At 40.3% G+C, this 18,360-nt stretch overlaps 1 protein-coding gene across 12 annotated transcripts in view; it reads left to right on the top strand.

Annotated features, from left to right (window-relative positions):
* TCF12 (transcription factor 12) overlaps nucleotides 1–15,188 on the top strand; it is a 378,278-nt gene extending 363,090 nt beyond the window's left edge. For 9 of the 12 annotated variants that reach the window (XM_066343875.1, XM_066343873.1, XM_066343879.1 and 6 more), the window contains 5 exons: nucleotides 204–318; nucleotides 1,905–2,067; nucleotides 4,468–4,700; nucleotides 8,448–8,601; nucleotides 12,840–15,188. In XM_066343875.1, the coding sequence (XP_066199972.1) occupies nucleotides 204–318; nucleotides 1,905–2,067; nucleotides 4,468–4,700; nucleotides 8,448–8,590 (654 nt within the window). In that variant the 3' untranslated portion in view covers nucleotides 8,591–8,601; nucleotides 12,840–15,188. The remainder of the gene's footprint in view (nucleotides 1–203; nucleotides 319–1,904; nucleotides 2,068–4,467; nucleotides 4,701–8,447; nucleotides 8,602–12,839) is intronic. The other 3 variants (XM_066343876.1, XM_066343878.1, XM_066343884.1) reach the window with 1 other exon arrangement.
* The last annotated feature ends 3,172 nt before the right edge of the window (nucleotides 15,189–18,360 follow it).

The raw sequence follows: 18,360 nt of genomic DNA, 5'->3' as shown, positions 1-18,360 counted from the left end.
TCATTTGCTATAATCCTCTATGGGATAATTTAAAATAAAATTTAAGCTATTATCAAGTCTTTTGAAATCCAAAATCCAGAAAAGTGGTATTCAAGAAAAGCTGCTAAATTCAGATGAGTACTCTTGTTTTCTCTATTAAACCCAATAAAAGAATTTAAGCAATTATTGCCCCTGAACTATCTTGACTTTTTTTTTAACTTCAGGTTGGAACTCATCGAGAAGATTCTGTCAGTCTCAATGGCAATCACTCAGTCCTGTCTAGTACAGTCACTGCTTCAAGCACGGACTTGAACCATAAAACACAAGAGAATTATAGAGGTAACTGTATTGTTGGTTTTCAGCAGTGATGCAGACAGAAATACCATTTGGAACACTTACCACCTTTTTCACATACAGATTGACAACTGTGGGTCAAAAGTCATCTTTAGGTGGGAAAATTCCAAACAGTAATACTACTGCATGAATACAGAGGGTAAATATTGACGGTTCCAGTCAGCCTGTTTGGCTGGGTGAATTATAGACACTTATGGTTGGAACTGCATGCAAACTGTTATTTGGTTTTTGTCATTTTCTTACCGACTCCTGCTTCTGTCATGTCTGTCTTCCTTAATTACTTCCCCTCATGACTGAGTCTTTATGGTCCCTAATGGCAGTGGAAAAGATATATCCAAGTACGTTGAGAAATCTGATACGGTGATAGTAGCTGATTTTCAGAAATAGTAAAATTGTAGAAACATCTCTGATGAAAAGCACTCAAGTACAAATATAATACATGGCTAACATTAAGAGTACCAAAGTAGGCCCTGGCCTGCTGGCTCAGTGGTAAAGCATCGGCCCAGCATATAGATGTCCCAGGTTCGATTCTCAGTCAGGGATTCCCCCCCTTCTCGTTTCTCTCTCTCTCTCTCTCTCTCTCTCTCTCTCTCTCTATCTCTCTCTTTCTCTTTCTCCCCCTCCCTCCCTTTCCCTTTCTCTCTCTCTCTCTCTCTCTCTCTCTCTCCCTCCCTCCTCCCCCCATCTGTCTCCCTCTCCTTTCTTTCCCTCTTTCCCCCTCTCTCTCCCTTTCCTGCACCATGGCTCAATTGGAGCAAGTTGGCCCCGGGAGCTGAGAATGGCTCTATGGCCTCCATCTCAGGCACTAAGAAGAACTTGGTTGCTGAGCAACGGAGCAATGCCCCATCACCCCCCTAGTGGGTTTGCCAGGTGGATCCTGGTCCAGGCGCATGCAGGAGTCTGTCTCTACCTCTCCTCCTCTCACTGAATTTTTTTTTAAAAAGAATATCAAAGTAAAGTTCTCCCAGTTACATTTAACTATGACACCTATTTTATTGTGTTTAGGAAAATCTTAAAGCTTATTTCCTTTACCTTGGCAGAATCTTAGAAGTCAGTTTCTAAAAATTCATCAAGTTTCTCATATCTTATTCATTTATTAAATAGTACCTGAAATAGAACCTGAGCATGATCATTAGTTTGACCATCAAGGCCAGACTTGTTCTTTTAAATACAGATGCTTTAAAAAATCGTTTTCTCTTGCCTGACCTGTGGTGGCGCAGTGGATGGAGCATTGACCTGGAATACTGAGGTTGCCTGTTTGAAACCCTGAGCTTGCCGGGTCAAGGCACATACAACAAGCAAGCAGTGAACAGCTAAAGTGAAGCAACTACTTCTTGTCGTCACACTACCACCACCTCTGTAAAATCAACAGATAAAATCTTTAATAAAATAAAATAAAAAATAATTTTCTCTTAAGATTTGCGGGCATGCTTTTCCAGCTCTAAATAGTATACTTTCCTACATCTTCAGGTATCCCTCAGAGCCCTATAACAACTAAGAGTATTTACTTTTCCTGTCTTGGTTCTAATTCACGAGTCTGGATATTTATTTTGTTTCTTTGCCTCTGTTAGGTGGCTTGCAGAGTCAGTCTGGAACTGTTGTTCCAGCAGAAATCAAGACTGAAAACAAAGAGAAAGATGAAAACCTTCATGAACCTCCTTCATCAGATGACATGAAATCAGATGATGAATCCTCCCAAAAAGATATCAAGGTTTCATCTAGAGGCAGAACAAGGTATTTGTTAGCATCCAGGTATTAAATTTCACTCATTTGCCCTGGATGAAAAAGCTTGGAAAATTGAAGGGTGTTGTGAATTTAGTAAGTGTTAGCAGTGTTCTAAATACTGTTTTGGGACTTTATGTATGTTGCCTCATTTAATCCTTACAGCATCCCTAAAAGGTAATCATGAAGCTGACTCAAAAATTATGTTTTCTCTATTGTATGATTTAAACCAGGAGTTGGCAAATAGTTAATGGGCCAAATCCAGCCCACTTCTTATTTTTTATAAGTAAAGTTTTATTGGGGCCCTGGACGGGTGGTTCAGTGAATAGAGTATCATCCTGATACACCAATGCCACAGGTTCGATCCCCAGTCAGGGCACATATGAGGAGCAACCAATGAGCACACAACAAAATGTTGTAAGTGGAATGAGTTGATGCTTGCTCTCTCTCTCCTTCCCGCCCTCCCTCTCCCCTCAAATCAATGGGGGAAAATATTTTAATGAAATATAGTTTTGCCTGACCAGGCAGTGGCACAGTGGATAGAGCGTCAGACTGGGACGCAAAGGACCCAGGTTCGAAACCCCAAGGCCACCAGCTTGTGCGTGGGCTCACCTGGCGTGAGCGCGGGGCCGCTGGCTTGAGCCCAAAGGTCGCTGGCTTGAGCAAGGGGTCACTCACTTTGTGGTAGTCCCCCAATCAAGGCACATAATGAGAAAGCAATCGATGAACAGCCGATGTACCGCGTGAAGAATTGATATTTCTCATCTCTCTCCCTTCCTATCTGACTGTTCCTATCTGTTCCTCTCTATCACCAAAAAAAAAGAAGAAATATAGTTTTATTGGAACACTTTCACACCCATTTATTTACATATTATCTATGGCTGCTTTTGCACTGCAATAATAATAGTTTTGAGTAGTTGCAAAAGAAACCAGATGGCCCACAAAGCTGAAAATATTTATTATCTGGCCTTTATAGGAAAAGTTTGCCAGCTCCTGATTTCACGACCCAGAATTAACCACTGTTGACTTCTCAAGGAATATCTTTTTCCATAAATATAGTTTAAATTTGAATTAAACTTGATATAATTTTTATAATTTCAACTTTTTTTATTTAGCAGTGTATTTTTAACATTTTCATCTAACCCTGGATGTTTTCTGCAAAATGGAAGAATAGTTCTACCACTTCAAAAAGTTCCCACATGCCCCTTTATAATGAGTACTCTCTCCCATCTCTTGGCAACCATAGATCTGCTTTCCATTACCAGAGTGGTGTCTTTTCTAGATGTTCATATAAATAGAATCATACAGTATGTAGTCTTTTGTGTCTGGCGTCTTTGACTTCTTGTAACCTGCAGCTTGATTTTTAGAGGCTGTACAGTAGACCATTGTCTGAATGTACTGTGATTTATCTAACCCATCTCCTATTATTAGCCTCCAGTGTGTTACTAACGTAATAGTTCTGTGATCAACTTTATTTACATAAATTTCTATGTACATCTCTAATTATATCCGTAGGATGAATTTCTAAAGTTGGAATTGCTGATTAAGAGGTAAAGAACCTTTTAAGGCTTTGGATTTATTTTGCCAGTTTGTCCTTCAGAAAAAAATTTTCCAATTCACCCGTGTTTTTAATTGTCATCTCTGGTGATGATATTTCTCTGTGGAACGAAAAAACAGTCATTTTCTGGTTACTTTTCTCACTCTGTGTCTTTAAGCTTTTCTTTCTCTTCACCAGGTGACTGCCAGCATGTAGTTAAGAGAAGAGGTTAAGCAGAGTAATACAATGGTGTACTAGGACGGTGCTTCCCAAACTTGTATGTACATAGGAGTCAGCTGAGGGTCTTAAAATGCAGCTTCTGATGCTGTAGGTTGCAACAGAACCTGCAAGTCTTGTTTTCAACAAGCTCCCAGTAACAATGGTGCTGCTGGTCACATTTTGAGCAGCAAAGTGCCAAGAATATTACATAGTCGTTCAAATTATATTTATGAAGAATTTCACTAGCATGGAAAAGTCTTCATGCTGTAATATGCAATGAAAATACATTTTTTAATTTATAGGATGGGGCAAAAAGTGAGTTTACAGTTTGTATGAAAAATAATATAATAATTTATAAGTAATATAATATTGTATTATACAAAAATAAACTATTTTGCATACTCACAGCTATAAACCTTCTTTTGCCCCACCCTGTATATGGTAAAATTTCAGCCATTTTAACTATATGTGTGCATTGAGGAAAGACTGGAGAGAAATAAACATTCACGTGAAGTGTAGCTACCACTACTGTTTGGTAAAATTTATAGGTAATTTTCATTTCCATCTTTATACTTTATCATTTCATTCAGTAATCTGTGAATGCTTTCATAGATTCATCTGTGCTTTATGGACGTTGTTGTCACTTTGTTTTCCAGCAGTACTAATGAAGATGAGGATTTGAACCCAGAACAGAAGATAGAAAGGGAGAAGGAAAGGCGGATGGCTAACAATGCCAGAGAACGCTTGCGTGTGCGGGATATTAATGAGGCATTCAAAGAGCTTGGTCGAATGTGTCAACTTCATTTAAAGAGTGAAAAACCCCAAACAAAACTCCTTATTCTTCATCAGGCCGTGGCAGTCATCCTTAGTCTAGAACAGCAAGTCAGAGGTAAGGTGGTTCTGCAGAGACACATAACTCTTCTGCCTCAGGCGGGCAGACATTTCTGTTTCCACTCACTCTTCTGCGTGGGCAGATTGTTTTCAAGTTCAGCTGGTACTTCTGCCACTGTATCATCTGGATCAAGTTTTCTTTCTAGTTCTCCCACTCTGTTGCACTGTATTGTCCGTTTCTGCTGGCTCAGTGCTTTGCACAAACCAGAGGAGAGCGAGCCTGTGTAACAATGCAGAGAATAGCCAGCCCCCGCCTGCTGCTCAGCATTAGTGCTTTGTGCCTTTTTGTCTTAATGACTCTGGTCTCCCACACTGTTGAATTTACCTGCCAAGACCTGTTCTCCTTCTGCTCCTTTCTGTCTTTCCCATTTCTCTGAACTCAGTTTCTTACCTGCTTTACTCTGGGGTCATCTACTAATTAGTGCTGCTTAATAGGATGCCCCAACATGGCCCCTCCTGGCTTTGCCTTATGTGGATGTCCTTTATACCCTTATTTAAGGTCATAAAGTATATAAGGGTATAAAGGACACCTTACTTAAGGTGTGAATAAGGGGTCAGGACTCCTTTGTTGATTTCTGATCAGGAATGCCATGAGCTACTTGGGCTGGTATGAACTTGCTTGCCCATATGTATGTCCGTAAGGGCGCAAAGTGTGATTTATATCAGTGTATCCACTACTGATTCAGACAACTCCCCCAGCTGTTCAGCTTTTCAAGAAGTTTGATGAAATCTTGAAGATAATGTGAAATTTTATTTTTTGAACAAGTACTTACTTACTACTCTGACCCTGAGTTATCAGTTAATACAGGCCCTTGTGAGGTTCTACCATTAAGCTTGCTTTTTTGCATATTACTTTTGTATCTTTTTATCCAAAGTTATGAATGCCTCATCCTATGCCTTTTTGCAAAAAATTTATAGATGTGACCTTGGGTTCTAGACCTCCATTTAGCCTATCTCATTGAGAGAAATTCTGTCCTATTTATTGTATAATTATGTAATATTTAAAGAAAGTTGGAAAGGAAAAAGAACAGTAGGAGTAGACAGATGCCTGACATCTATAACCATAGACCCTCGACATTGATTACAGGAAGACCACTCGTTTCAGGAAAACCAGAATTAGGGAACTAGAACATGTTCTCAGAAAAACATACAGTAGTAATTAATTTATCCACCCACTTCCCTCCAATATATTTAATGAATAAGAATGATGAATGGATTATTTCATATATAACCAACCTATCACTAAAGCCAGATACTTGGTCCTATTGTTTTAAGGCCCTTAGAAATATCTGTAAAGAATAAATGTTAAGGAAACCCGATCTTCAAGGAGTTACAGACTGCATTGAGGTATTCAGAAATACATTCCGATTGTTGCCCGCTCATCTGTGGCAGGAGCAGTTGTTCCTGGAACCTCTAGTATCTTCTGGTATTTTACCATAAGTTTTTATTCCATTGTGTCCGACCCCCTTGTCTCATGCTGAAGGCAGCAAGACACCTTTGTTAGTGGCCCAAGTACAATCATCCTCCTGCTCTGCAGCCCAAGATATTTTCTACCCTGACTCTCCTCATTTATCGTCAAGATGATTGCTTCTAGATGGACTGAATGTCTCACTGTCTGGACAACAGTGGTGCTAGAACTTATTCCTGTACAGCATCTCTCCTTCCCACAGTTTATTAGAGCTAGAATACAGTCATCTGCAGTTAAAATATTTTTTTAAGATTAGAAGTACCTACTCTCAGATCCAGGCCATAAAAAATGAGACATACCTCTATGTTTGAAAAGAATTATAAACATCACCATGCCTGGGTAGATCTTATTCATTCATTTGTAAGATTGGATTTTGTAGTAGTTCCACTCAAGTACTGAGTCTGAGGGAGGATCTAACATCTAGGCTCCGGTCACTGTTATGAGTACTGACTTTTTCACACAAATCTAGGAAGCTTTTTATAAGGAGCCATTGACTGATTAGAGTTTGAACAAAATTTAAGCGCACTGAACAGTGAATTCATTAGGGACTTTCTCCAACTCTCAGACTCTGGGCTTCAAAACCCAGAGCCTTTATTTTATGACTTACCGTAAAAGCCTTGGGATCCGTGTAAGATTGCTTTTTGAAAGGAGCTCTGATGGTTGTCTGTCAAACAGGATTCATAACTCTTTGTGCAGTTCACAGTAAGCTGTGCTTGTCTATGGCAGCACCTTCAGAATTTGGTGTCGCCACTGTCTTTCCCTGGACTTTATCTCCGCAGTTTTGAGTTATTTTGGTAACCTATTCACTTATGAGAGCTTCTTCATCCTTGCAGGGGCCCCACCCAGCAGTCCCTGGGCCCCACAGTTTCTGAAAAGGTAAACATTGTTTACATGTCTACTTTGGGCATCCTCTGGCTCTCTGGGCTCCTCTCTGCTGTGGAATGGTGCTCCAAGGCTACCGCTGGCTATCTATAACCTGTCCTCCCTGGACAACAGTTGTACCAGGAGGGCAGCCAGGCCCAGGCCTAGCAGAGCATCTGGAGAAGAGCAAGAAGAGGGGCTTCCCTCAGCTTCCGATTTGCCAGAGCACTCTGTGCCTTGGTGCCCACGTATTCAATTCTGTCTTGTCCCTGCCATCGCCAGCTTAAGCCTTTACATTATCATGACACAGTTTTGCTAATTCTCAGTAGATTTCACTTATTACCTTCATGTTTGTACTTTCAGCTTTTACTAAAGGTTGAATTACTGGTCATATACTTCCTCATTAAACTCACTGGTCATATACTTCCTCATTATACTTCATCAGCTCACTTCTCTTGTGATAATCTAGAATCAATAGAACTATTACAATTTTTGTTTCCTGGTTTCTTAATGAATAAACTAGAACAACAGTTCCCAAATGTGGTTTGCCTCAGAATCACCTGAGGCTTTCCTTTTCCTAAACAAATATGACCCTACACCGAGTAGATTTTAATTTAGCTGCAACAGGACGGTCAAACATGGTGTCTTAGCATATTCATTGATAATCCTCTACTCCTTACTGAAATCCCACTGAAATGAATGAAAATGAAATTAACCCACACAGACAGATGGGAAAGAAGACAATAGCAGATGAGAGGGCAAATCCTGTTTGTAAGATGGATAGAAAGTAGAAGAGGGTACCTGCCGTACTTTGGCAGAAGAAATGGAGTGGGACAGGGAAGAAAACCAGCAAGAAGTAGGCCACACAGAGCTCCCCACCCTGAACGGCTCTGAGCTGTGGAGTCCTGCCTGTTGGACCAGGCATCAGGCCTGAAAACAGAAAGATTGATTGTAGGTCTTCTGTGGAAAGGTTGGATCCCTAAGTCTCCTCTCTACTTCATATTTCTTTTGCCCTCCCTTCCCTTCCACCATAAAAGACAAGAGGAGCATTTTCTGGGGAAAAATTCAGAAAGGCTGCAAATCTGGACACCACAAGAACAGATAATATGAGAGGCATGGAGAGGAGCAGGGAAACCCTCAGCCCTGTGTCCGCTCTGCTTCCCTGACGTTCGCAGCAAAGTATATTAACCCCAACTTCAAGAAAATTGGAGAACTCTTTTCTAGAGAAACTAAATACTCTAGAGAAAAGACCTCCAGATTTAGGAATTCCTGAATAATAGTGTCTCACTTTTGGGTTACCATGGGGTAAAACCCACAGAAAGAAAAATAACAGTAATTTGCTCAGTTTAAAACCTAAGAGTCCCTGATTCATAACTAATGACTAAAATGATAAGAAATTATTTTCGCCTGTTTCAGAGAGGAATCTTAACCCCAAAGCAGCCTGCCTTAAGAGAAGGGAAGAAGAAAAAGTTTCTGCCGTATCGGCAGAGCCGCCAACCACACTACCAGGAACCCATCCTGGGCTTAGTGAAACTACCAACCCTATGGGTCATATGTAAACATCAGCCAGGTAAGTAAGGGTATGAAAAGAAAGTATAAGGAAATCATCTGATTTTTCTTAAACTTAGAACCTTTGATCAGAATTCTCTAGTGGCACTGGTTGTGGTAAAGATCATATGTAATTTGGAATCTAACTGTTTACTTTTCTGTTGTATAGTCATGCTTAGAAAGCCAATGTCATCTTCTACCCAATTACTATTCTCTTGAAAGTGTGATAGTAGTTTATGACTTATAAAGAACTTTGGGCTCTGTTCTGGATCATTGTGAATGTCACTCTGATCCAAGAAGAAAATAGTACAATGACTCTTCCATCAAAAAATACTTTTGTGCCCTGGCCGGTTGGCTCAGTGGTAGAGCGTCGACCTAGCATGCGGAGGACCCGCTTTGGATTCCCGGCCAGGGCACACAGGAGAAGCGCCTATTTGCTTCTCCACCCCTCCGCCGCGCTTTCCTCTCTGTCTCTCTCTTCCCCTCCCGCAGCCGAGGCTCCATTGGAGCAAAGATGGCCCAGGCGCTGGGGATGGCTCTGTGGCCTCTGCCTCAGGCGCTAGAGTGGCTCTGGTCGCAACATGGCGACACCCAGGATGGGCAGAGCGTCGCCCCATGGTGGGCGTGCCGGGTGGATCCCGGTCGGGCGCATGCGGGAGTCTGTCTGACTGTCTCTCCCTGTTTCCAGCTTCAGAAAAATGGGAAAAAAAAAAATACTTTTGTGCCCTGGCCAGGTAGCTCAGGTGGTTAGAGCATCATCTGATACATCAAAGTGGTGGACTTGATCCCCAATCAGGGCACATATAAGAATCAACCAATGAATTCATAAATAAGTGGAACAAGGCCCTGGCCGGTTGGCTAAGTGGTAGAGCGTCGGCCTGGCGTGTGGGGGACCCGGGTTCAATTCCCGGCCAGGGCACATAGGAGAAGCGCCCATTTTCTTCTCCACCCCCCCCCCCTTCCTTTCTGTCTCTCTCTTCCCCTCCTGCAGCCAAGGAGCAAAGATGGCCTGGGCGCTGGGGATGGCTCCTTGGCCTCTGCCCCAGGCGCTAGAGTGGCTCTGGTCACAACAGAGCGACGCCCCGGAGGGGCAGAGTATTGCCCCCTGGTGGGCAGAGCGTCGCCCCTGGTGGGCGTGCCGGGTGAATCCCTGTCGGGCGCATGCGGGAGTCTGTCTGACTGTCTCTCCCCATTTCCGGCTTCAGAAAAATACAAAAAAAAAAAAGTGGAACAAGTCCAGGTCTCTCACTCTCTCTCTCTCCCCTTTCCCCCCTCTCTCTAAAATCAATAAATTTTAAAAGAAATTTTAGCTATCACTTATGTTTCTCATTTCCCTAACAAATACTTGACTGTATTGTCAGTTTTCTCTTAACCATCCACCTCTTCTTTGCCATGAAGTCTTAATATACAAAAGAGGAGTTACTCCTTGTTTCCATTGGATCAGTCATACAAGTTTGTAATATGTGTCTTTCTTCCCTGTAAGAATATCAGTACACTTTGAATCAACTAATGAATATAAAGGTGCTATATATGATAGAACCAGAATGCCCTTCTCTCTGGAATTTTGCTTGTTGAAAGACAATTCTTTTTATCTTCCTCTTCATAGACTAAACACAGTTTATTTCCTTGTAATTTTTATTTTTTAAACTGAGTGCCAAAGTAATGTGAGGTTGTTGCCTAAGTAGTTAATATGAATCACCTTTTTTCACATTATCTATAATCTAAGTTGTATAGTTAATATTTAGGTAGCAGAGGCCCTGGCTGGTTGGTTCAGTAGTAGAGTGTCAGCCAGGCGTGTGGATGTCCAGGGTTTGATTCCCAGTTAGGGCACACAGGAGAAGCGACCATCTGCTTCTCCACCCCTCCACTCCTCTCTTTCTCTCTCTCTTCCTCTCACACAGCCATGGCTCTGTTGCTTCAAGCACATTGGCCTCAGGTGCTGAAGATGGCTTCATAGAACATCTGCCTTAGGCGCTAAAAATAGCTGGGTTGCCCAGCATGGCCCAGATGGTTAGTGCACCTGCCCCAGATGGAGGTTGCTGGGTGGATATCAGTCGGGGTGCATACAGGAGTCTGTCTCTTTATCTCCCCTCCTCTTGTTTGGAAAAGAAAAAGAAAAAATATTTAGGTGGCAGAAATTAATATGCACTATAACTAAATATTTAGGGCAGTAACATTTTAGCTAGCATCGTGGATCAGGAATAGAATTGGTACCTTTATTTGTGTAATCTGCCAGTATGTTAGTCTCCTCCCAGTTCCATCAGCAGGTTAAAAGCATTAAGTAAAGATGGATGAACTGGGGGGAGGGGGGATATAGAGCAGGAAGAAAATTTCAATTTCATTTGATCAGCTTTGTGGCTATTATTTTGATCTGAAAGTCTGGAATTTGTTAGACTATTTTATAAACTACAAACATTAGTCAACAACTCACCCTTTTCTGAAAATTTTGGTTCCTGCCACCTCTTCATATAGCCTTCCTAGGATCAAACTAGACCAATACTGAAGGTTTCATTTGGATACAAGAGGAAGAATGTTGATTTATTTATTTGTCAATTATAATTCTGACATGACCACACTGGATAAAACTCTAAGCTACCTCCCCCACAAAAAAATATCCCATAGTCTTAACTGATTGTGCATGTCAAAGAGACTTTGGTAAGAGCTAGCTAACTTGCAGATCCTCTAAAACCCAAGCCATTGTTTCATAGTCTATCAAAAATACAGAATATTATGAAAAAATAAATATTTTTGTTCAAAAATAAACTTTGAAGTTTTAAAATAAAAACGTGCCACTGTTTCTTAATGCAAAGGTGACTTTCTAAATTGGCAGATCATCTCAAAGAAGCATGATGAGAGGTCACTTATGTCCAGGGCCCGGGCAATCACCGAGCTGTGAACAGAACGCTTTGTGTTCACCGGTCACATTTATCTCAGAGCCTATGTCTTCTTTTTCTTGTCTGTAGTTTGTTGTAGTCATTTCCTCTTATTTTCTTCCCTCTCTCTCCAGCTCTTTCCCTTTAACTCTCCTGCCCTACCTCACATCTGTCTTCCCTCCTTCTGTTTACTTCCTGCTCTTTTTACTGCTTCTATATCTCATATGACTTTCATATCTCTACCCATATCTCTATAATGAGGAAATTCCCCCACTTAGGTTAAATTAAACCTTGAGATTATCACCTATCAAAAAGAGATCAAGAATCCTTTAAAAAAAAAGCTTCAAGGTTATGAGAAATGAATTGAATGCACTTTGTTCCATTAGATTTTATAGACCAGTGTTTATTATCTTAAAATATATCTTAAGGGTTGCTAATTTCATAAAGGTGGTTGTCTGGTTTCACCTGATAACCTTCAATTCTTTATAGAACTGAATGGCAGATTAAAGCCAGCAAAAGACTAGGCACCAGGAAACAGCTGCTAGGATCAAATTAGCTGATAAATGAGCACAAAATGAATGACTGTAGAAGTATAAGAATCCTCCATATAATTTACATTATTACAGCCAGGCAGCTTTGAGTATCTCTCTATTACAAAAGAGCATCACTCTATTACAAAACAATATTGTGGTTATTGTTTTAAAAGGAAGTGAAAAGTAGGAGTCTTTATAAAACTATGTCCATCAAAAATGGAAAATTTTAGAGTTACTACTCTCTATATATTATATAAAGAATATAAATGTGTATAAGATTTATACTAAAATAGAGTAAAATGTCCCTAAAACTTCGAGCAAATACTTTGAGGACTTACTTTGGACCAGGAATGGGGATCAATGTGAAAATGAGTACAAAAAGATCTTTGCCTTCAGAAATGTTCAGTTTGGAGTAGATGTGAATTATAAGCTCAGTGTGATGACTGGATATAGCAGTAAATGTATACTTTATTTAACACGTGTCTCCACTGGAGAACAATGAGAAGAACCTCAAAGCTCACAGATTGCTGACTCAAGTGCTGCCAAAATTAAGATTTGCACAGTTGTCACAGAGGAGGAATAATCCTATATTTTGTGGTTCTATAATCACATGATCTCTTTTTTAAAAAATATGACCACTTACATCAAGTAAAACCATTTCAATTACGCCTTGAAAGAAAGAGGCTCATTTTTAAGTCATTTAGCAGACTGCTAATTTAGTGTAAACCTGGGTATGAGGAATATCAACTTTGGTTGGTTGGTTGGTTGGTTGGTTGGTTTTCTGGAGAGGTATTTATTTTTAACAATGGTGTCCTAATTGGTTCTGTTCTCTCCCTTGGCTCTGCCTGCCACAGTTCCAGAGTTATCAGTAGGCTAGATAGAAGGTGAACTCTCCTCATAAGGACTTGGACAACTCAGATTATCTGAAGACAAACCTGATAGGAGGGAGAAGAAAAAACAAAACACTTGAAGCAAGAAACTCAAATGTAATCCTACGATCAAAGCAACTGGTCAACACTTCCATCAGAAGTGAAGACAGGAAGCTCATCAGGTAGAACATCAGCCCGTGAGACGTTTGCAGCATATCATTTTGTTGCAAGCAGTGTGTCGCTTCTGCACAATCAGAGACTGTCTCGATCTCTCCACTCACCGTGGAAGTTGCCTTGTGCCTAAACTGAATTGACAAATGCATTGTAACTACAAATTTTATTTATTGTTATGGAACTGTAAGGTCTACATATAAAGGGAAAAAGTTATTGTGGAAAGCTGATATACACTCAGCTGATGCCAGCATTTGTTAAAGCTGTTCACGTGCAGAGAACAAAGCAGTGACAACCATTGGCCCTTAGCATTCCCGGCATACCTATTAGTGTCTTAAAAAGGAAGGGAAAAGTCTTTTGTTACCCTCTCCTATCCTTTTGCCATATGAATAGTGTTTTCCATAAAATAGGAAAATATTACTTTGTATAGCATTTCTCGCTCATTTTTTTCATTCATTTTTATTTTCTCCTTGTGGGTGTTATATTTGGTCTCTGAATCTGGATAGTTTATGGTCACAGTCCAGAATCCTCCATGTAGCCCTATGTGCTTTGCATATTTAACTTACAAAGATAAGCAGAGACCATAGCTTAGCTAAGATTTTGAAAGGGGAAATTATGTCCCCTAGATTTTCCCTAAAATAAATATTTCTTTATTTCTAATAATCACGACTTTTCAAGCTTCTAGGTTTCATAGTAAAGCTTATAATAGCAAGAAGTATAAATTACAAGGGAAGAATCTATTATTTAGAAATTGCTTTGTTTTCCAAGCAGTAAGTACTTCATATAGTACTTGTAAAGTGTGAGCTATAAGTAAGCACAAAGTGGATTTAAAATACAAAAAAGATTTGCAGGCTGTGGTTACGGTGACCATAACAAATTCCGGTAGTCACCAAGGCGGGTAGTGTGATAAATGAATGCACCACTCTGAGGCTAATTACTAAATGGGATACAAGAACAGTGGTCACCCGTGTTTCCTATATCCTAGCCTTGATCTCTGTCATTTGGATGGCTGGTCAGTGGGGAGGAATTGAGTGGGTGATTTAATCAACTGCAAACCATCTGCCTCTGTCCCAAGAAGATGAGCCAGATTAGCATTAAATCAGTACTTGTTGGTCCATGTTAATACTGTATATTATGGCACACCCCTCTGTCTCTTATCCTTAAGAGTTGTTTTTTAAGACTTAATAATCACTTTGAACTTCCATGAAATCTGTCTTCCACCGCAACCACCCTGGGAGAGAAAAACACATGCTAAACAAGGTTGTCTTGGCTTAATAATTCCTTATAGCCAATATTAACAGTGGCAATCAGCACACAGGAGAAAGGACCCAAATCACTATGTAACTTAAAGATTTCTGTTAATTTGAAAGAACAAAAACAGACAGAACTTGAGATCCTCCAATCAGGATGATTCCTAACAAGAAAAACAGTCTTTTGTGAACTTAGTGGACTTTTTGGTTACTTTAATTTTCATATAGTCTCCAGTTACATCAGACTCTATCTGTGGCCTTGTTCTTCATTTCAGTGTTTATCAGCTAAACAGAAATTGTTGCTTATGATGTGTGAGTGAACATATGCCACTGCCTGGCCTTTTTTCTTCAGAGCTTGTTGTCTTTTTCGCTATATTAGACTTTGCAGTATGCCCAGAAGCTTTCCTTCATAAAATAGAAAGAAAAAACATTTGGCTTATTTTTCACTGTAGCTAGTCTTTTATACAATAATCTTGTAAGAAAATTTCTTGAATTCTAAATATTACTCTTTCTAGATTTTTGAAATCGAAAAGTTTTCAGTAAAAAGTTTCTTACTTTATTTTATTATATTAGGTAGTAAAAATGTAGGGTTATTTACCATAACCTGTTCATTAATATCAGAAATTTACAATAGCATTTTAAGACCATAGTAGGATTCTAGCATACCGTGTAGTACCTATGGAGTATTGTAAGAGCTAATAGTCCGAGATGAATTGCCTCTCATCTTGTTCTCCAGTTTCCATTGTTGGTTTATTGCAGATTTGTATCCTGTGTCAAATTGAAGGTATTATTGATAAATCTTTTCAACCAGCAGCAAGAAGTTCAAAATTTTTTCTGTCACTGTAACAGAAAACACAATATGTATATAACATTTATGTAGCAATAAATGTGCCATCTTTTTTTAACATAGTAAACTTAGTGAGTTTTTTACATTCCTCCCAAAGAAGAATACAATTTTTCTTTTCTCCATTTCATTCCTCCCAGAATTGCCCACACTGCTTTTCTTTTCTCCCCCCAGCTTTATTGAAATACTATTGGCATATAACATTGGGTTAATGATTTGATATATGTATATATTGCAAAATGATTATCACAATAAGTTAGTTAACATCCCTCACATCAATAGTGGCTTTTGTGTGTGTTGTGAAAGGCGCACACTGCTTTTCATGTCTGCATTGACAACATTACCTGGGAAACCGTCAAGACAAAGTCAGTTTTGTAAAGCAGTGGTCCCCAACCCCCGGGCTGCGGACCGGTACCGGGGTCCACAGAGAAAGAATAAATAACTTACATTATTTTTGTTTTATTTATATTTAAGTCTGAACGATGTTTTATTTTTTTTAAATGACCAGATTCCCTCTGTTACATCCGTCTAAGACTCACTCTTGACGCTTGTCTCGATCACGTGATACATTTATCCATCCCACCCTAAAGGCCGGTCCATGAAAATATTTTTTGACATCAAACCGGTCTGTGGCTCAAAAAAGGTTGGGGACCACTGTTGTAAAGCTAGGTAGGTATTGGAGCCTGTAGCTTCTCTGGGTTATATGTTTCTCTTGCTCTCTCTACTGAGAGGAGCCTTTTAGCCTTTTTCTGAAGGCTGACCAAACATCTGTTAATAGTTAATAACTAATTTGTAGGTCTAGGGAAAAAAACAAAGAAAATGGAAAAAGACTCAAATGAGGCTTTTCAAATGAACATTCTTCAAAACACTTTTCACATGTTTTAATGTCCCTTTTCTCACAAAAAAAGCCTATGTCATAATTAAGAGTATGGTTTTACTTACTGTTTTCAGATTTAAAGTTCTGCTTTCATCCCAGTTTTCACACACACCACCACTGCCACCACCATCAAAAATACTCCTAGTAATTAGCCATGAGGAGTGCATGCCAAGGAAGAGCCTGAGGACAATGGGACGGATGTTCTGTAGGCCCGTGTGTGAGTGCCCACAGTCCTGTTACACCCTCTCAGGTCCTGGCAGGTTGCTTCTCTGGGTGAATTCTGAAATCTACAGTCCACAGTGGAGGCCCAGCAGATCCTTCCACTAAGTGTGGGATTTGGTAAAAGTAATTCAAGGTGTTAGTTTTATTTCTCTGATAAACTGAATTAAAAGTTACATCTAAGAAGAAAAAAAAAGAACATTAGAACTGAATGAAATCTAGAAATCGTCTCATCAACTGCTTCATTTATAAAAATTGAGGCCCAGAGAGCTTAAATGTCTCCAAGAACACATAACCTAGTAACAGATCAAGATGCTTTAAAACATTTTCTACAAAAATCTGTGCCTTTATTTTTTCTTTTCTCTTTACAGATTTTTAGCCCAGTTCTATTCATTGAATTTATTTTTCTCTATATTCCATTTTTTCTTTTATTTTTCTATCCTCTATATATTTTTTTCTTCCATGGAAACTCAAATATTAAATACACATCACATCATGTGTGTGGGTGTATATGTGTGTTTTAAAAGAGTATTCATTTTGGCATCAACAGTCCTCAGTTCAAATCCAAGCTCAACATCTAATTAACTCCATTTCTTTATCTGACAAACAGAGGAGCATACTAGAGTTGGGTAAGGACTGAATGAAACAATGTATGGAGAGCTCTTACCATGGTTCCTGTCACACAAGTACTCAATAAATGATATTTTTAAAATAAATAGTAGCTTTTCTTACAACCAGCTCCCAGGATGATTCATTCTTCTTCAGACACCTCAGGAAGATGTCAGCCCATTTCTGCAGAAGCCTACATTATTTTTGGCCAATGCAATGAAATACTCATTTTCAGCACCCACCTGTGGCCTACATTTTCTGAGGATATTTTAAAATCTTCCCATGTCAAGAATGAGCTAGTAGGCTCTACCCGGGCACCCTGTGTGGGTTGATGGCTGGATCAGTTTGGGTGCTTAGGAAGCGGATGCCAAGGAGGGGAAGTACAATACAAGGGATTTACTGGATGTAGCACCTACGGAAAACAAAAGAAAAGGAATCAAGAGGAACCAGATCGGCCTTCAGAACATGATGCAGATCTGACACCTGGGAGGGGGAGGGGGAGGAGAAGTAAGCAGGAAGAGCTTCACCCTGCCTTGGAGTTCTGAGGAAGTCCTGGGCTGTCCAGTGGGGTCCAAGAAGATTGCCTATTGCAGAGTCTTGTGTTGGGCAGAAAAGCTAAGCAACCTGTATCTCTGCCGTGCTCAGTCACTGGCTGTGCATTACCTGGGGAGACAGACCCCAGAACACTGCAGCAAGGGTGCTGCTGCACCTGGAGGCTGGCAGCTGACTGCACAGGTTGTCCCTTGAAAAGAGATCTCAGAGGTGCCCCTCCATAGCTTCCACAACACCACTGTTAAGGGTCTTCTGCAATTGCGGAAACCATAGGTGGTCGCAGGCTGATCAGTGTTTCAAAAATTGCAATTCTTTCTCCCTTGGCATTATACAGCCAAAATACACCTACACGTGTTATTAGGAAAGGTGAATCACATTCCTCCCACCTCCATGGTTGTGATGTGGGCTGGCATAGTCGGCCGAGCCCTTGAGGTTGCAGTGTTCAGTATTCTGGTGTTCCCAGGAGGGCACCATAGTCCCAGTGGATGGTCCAGAGAGTCTTTGGGGCCACCTCTGTTTGGAGGGCCACATGTTCTCAGTTTTGGGGTATTTCCCTGTGTGAGTGTCCCCAGTTCTGGAAGCTCTTACCTCTGCCCTATACTAGGGCATGTTCATGGGAGTATAAATATCCTGCTTTCCTTATCTTTCCCTGTCTAATCATTTATTCTGGAAGACAGCCTGAAACGGGTTTTCTGTTCCCTTTGGCTTAGACCTACAATCTCGTCCCAAAGCTGACAGGTACTGCTGCAGACTGCCATTCTCCTTCTTACGCTCGGGGCTCCTGCTCCACCGGACAGGGGCCCTCGCTAAACCCCGCAGCTCTCCGTGCTGTTTACCCTTACGCACAGTAAGCACACTCCAGGGCCTCCGAGCCTTGCAAAGCCTGTGAAGGCATTTCCAACCTGAAAAGACAAACTGCAAAAAATCAAATTTATTTCAAAAAAACAATTATAAAAATCATCTCAAATTGTTATAGCAAAATAA

Source organism: Saccopteryx leptura, chromosome 6 (genome assembly GCF_036850995.1).
Source record: "Saccopteryx leptura isolate mSacLep1 chromosome 6, mSacLep1_pri_phased_curated, whole genome shotgun sequence".
In the NCBI taxonomy this organism is placed as follows: Eukaryota; Metazoa; Chordata; class Mammalia; order Chiroptera; family Emballonuridae; genus Saccopteryx; species Saccopteryx leptura.
The sequence above is the reverse complement of the archived record's forward strand: the minus strand, read 5'-3'. Positions and strand labels throughout refer to the sequence as shown.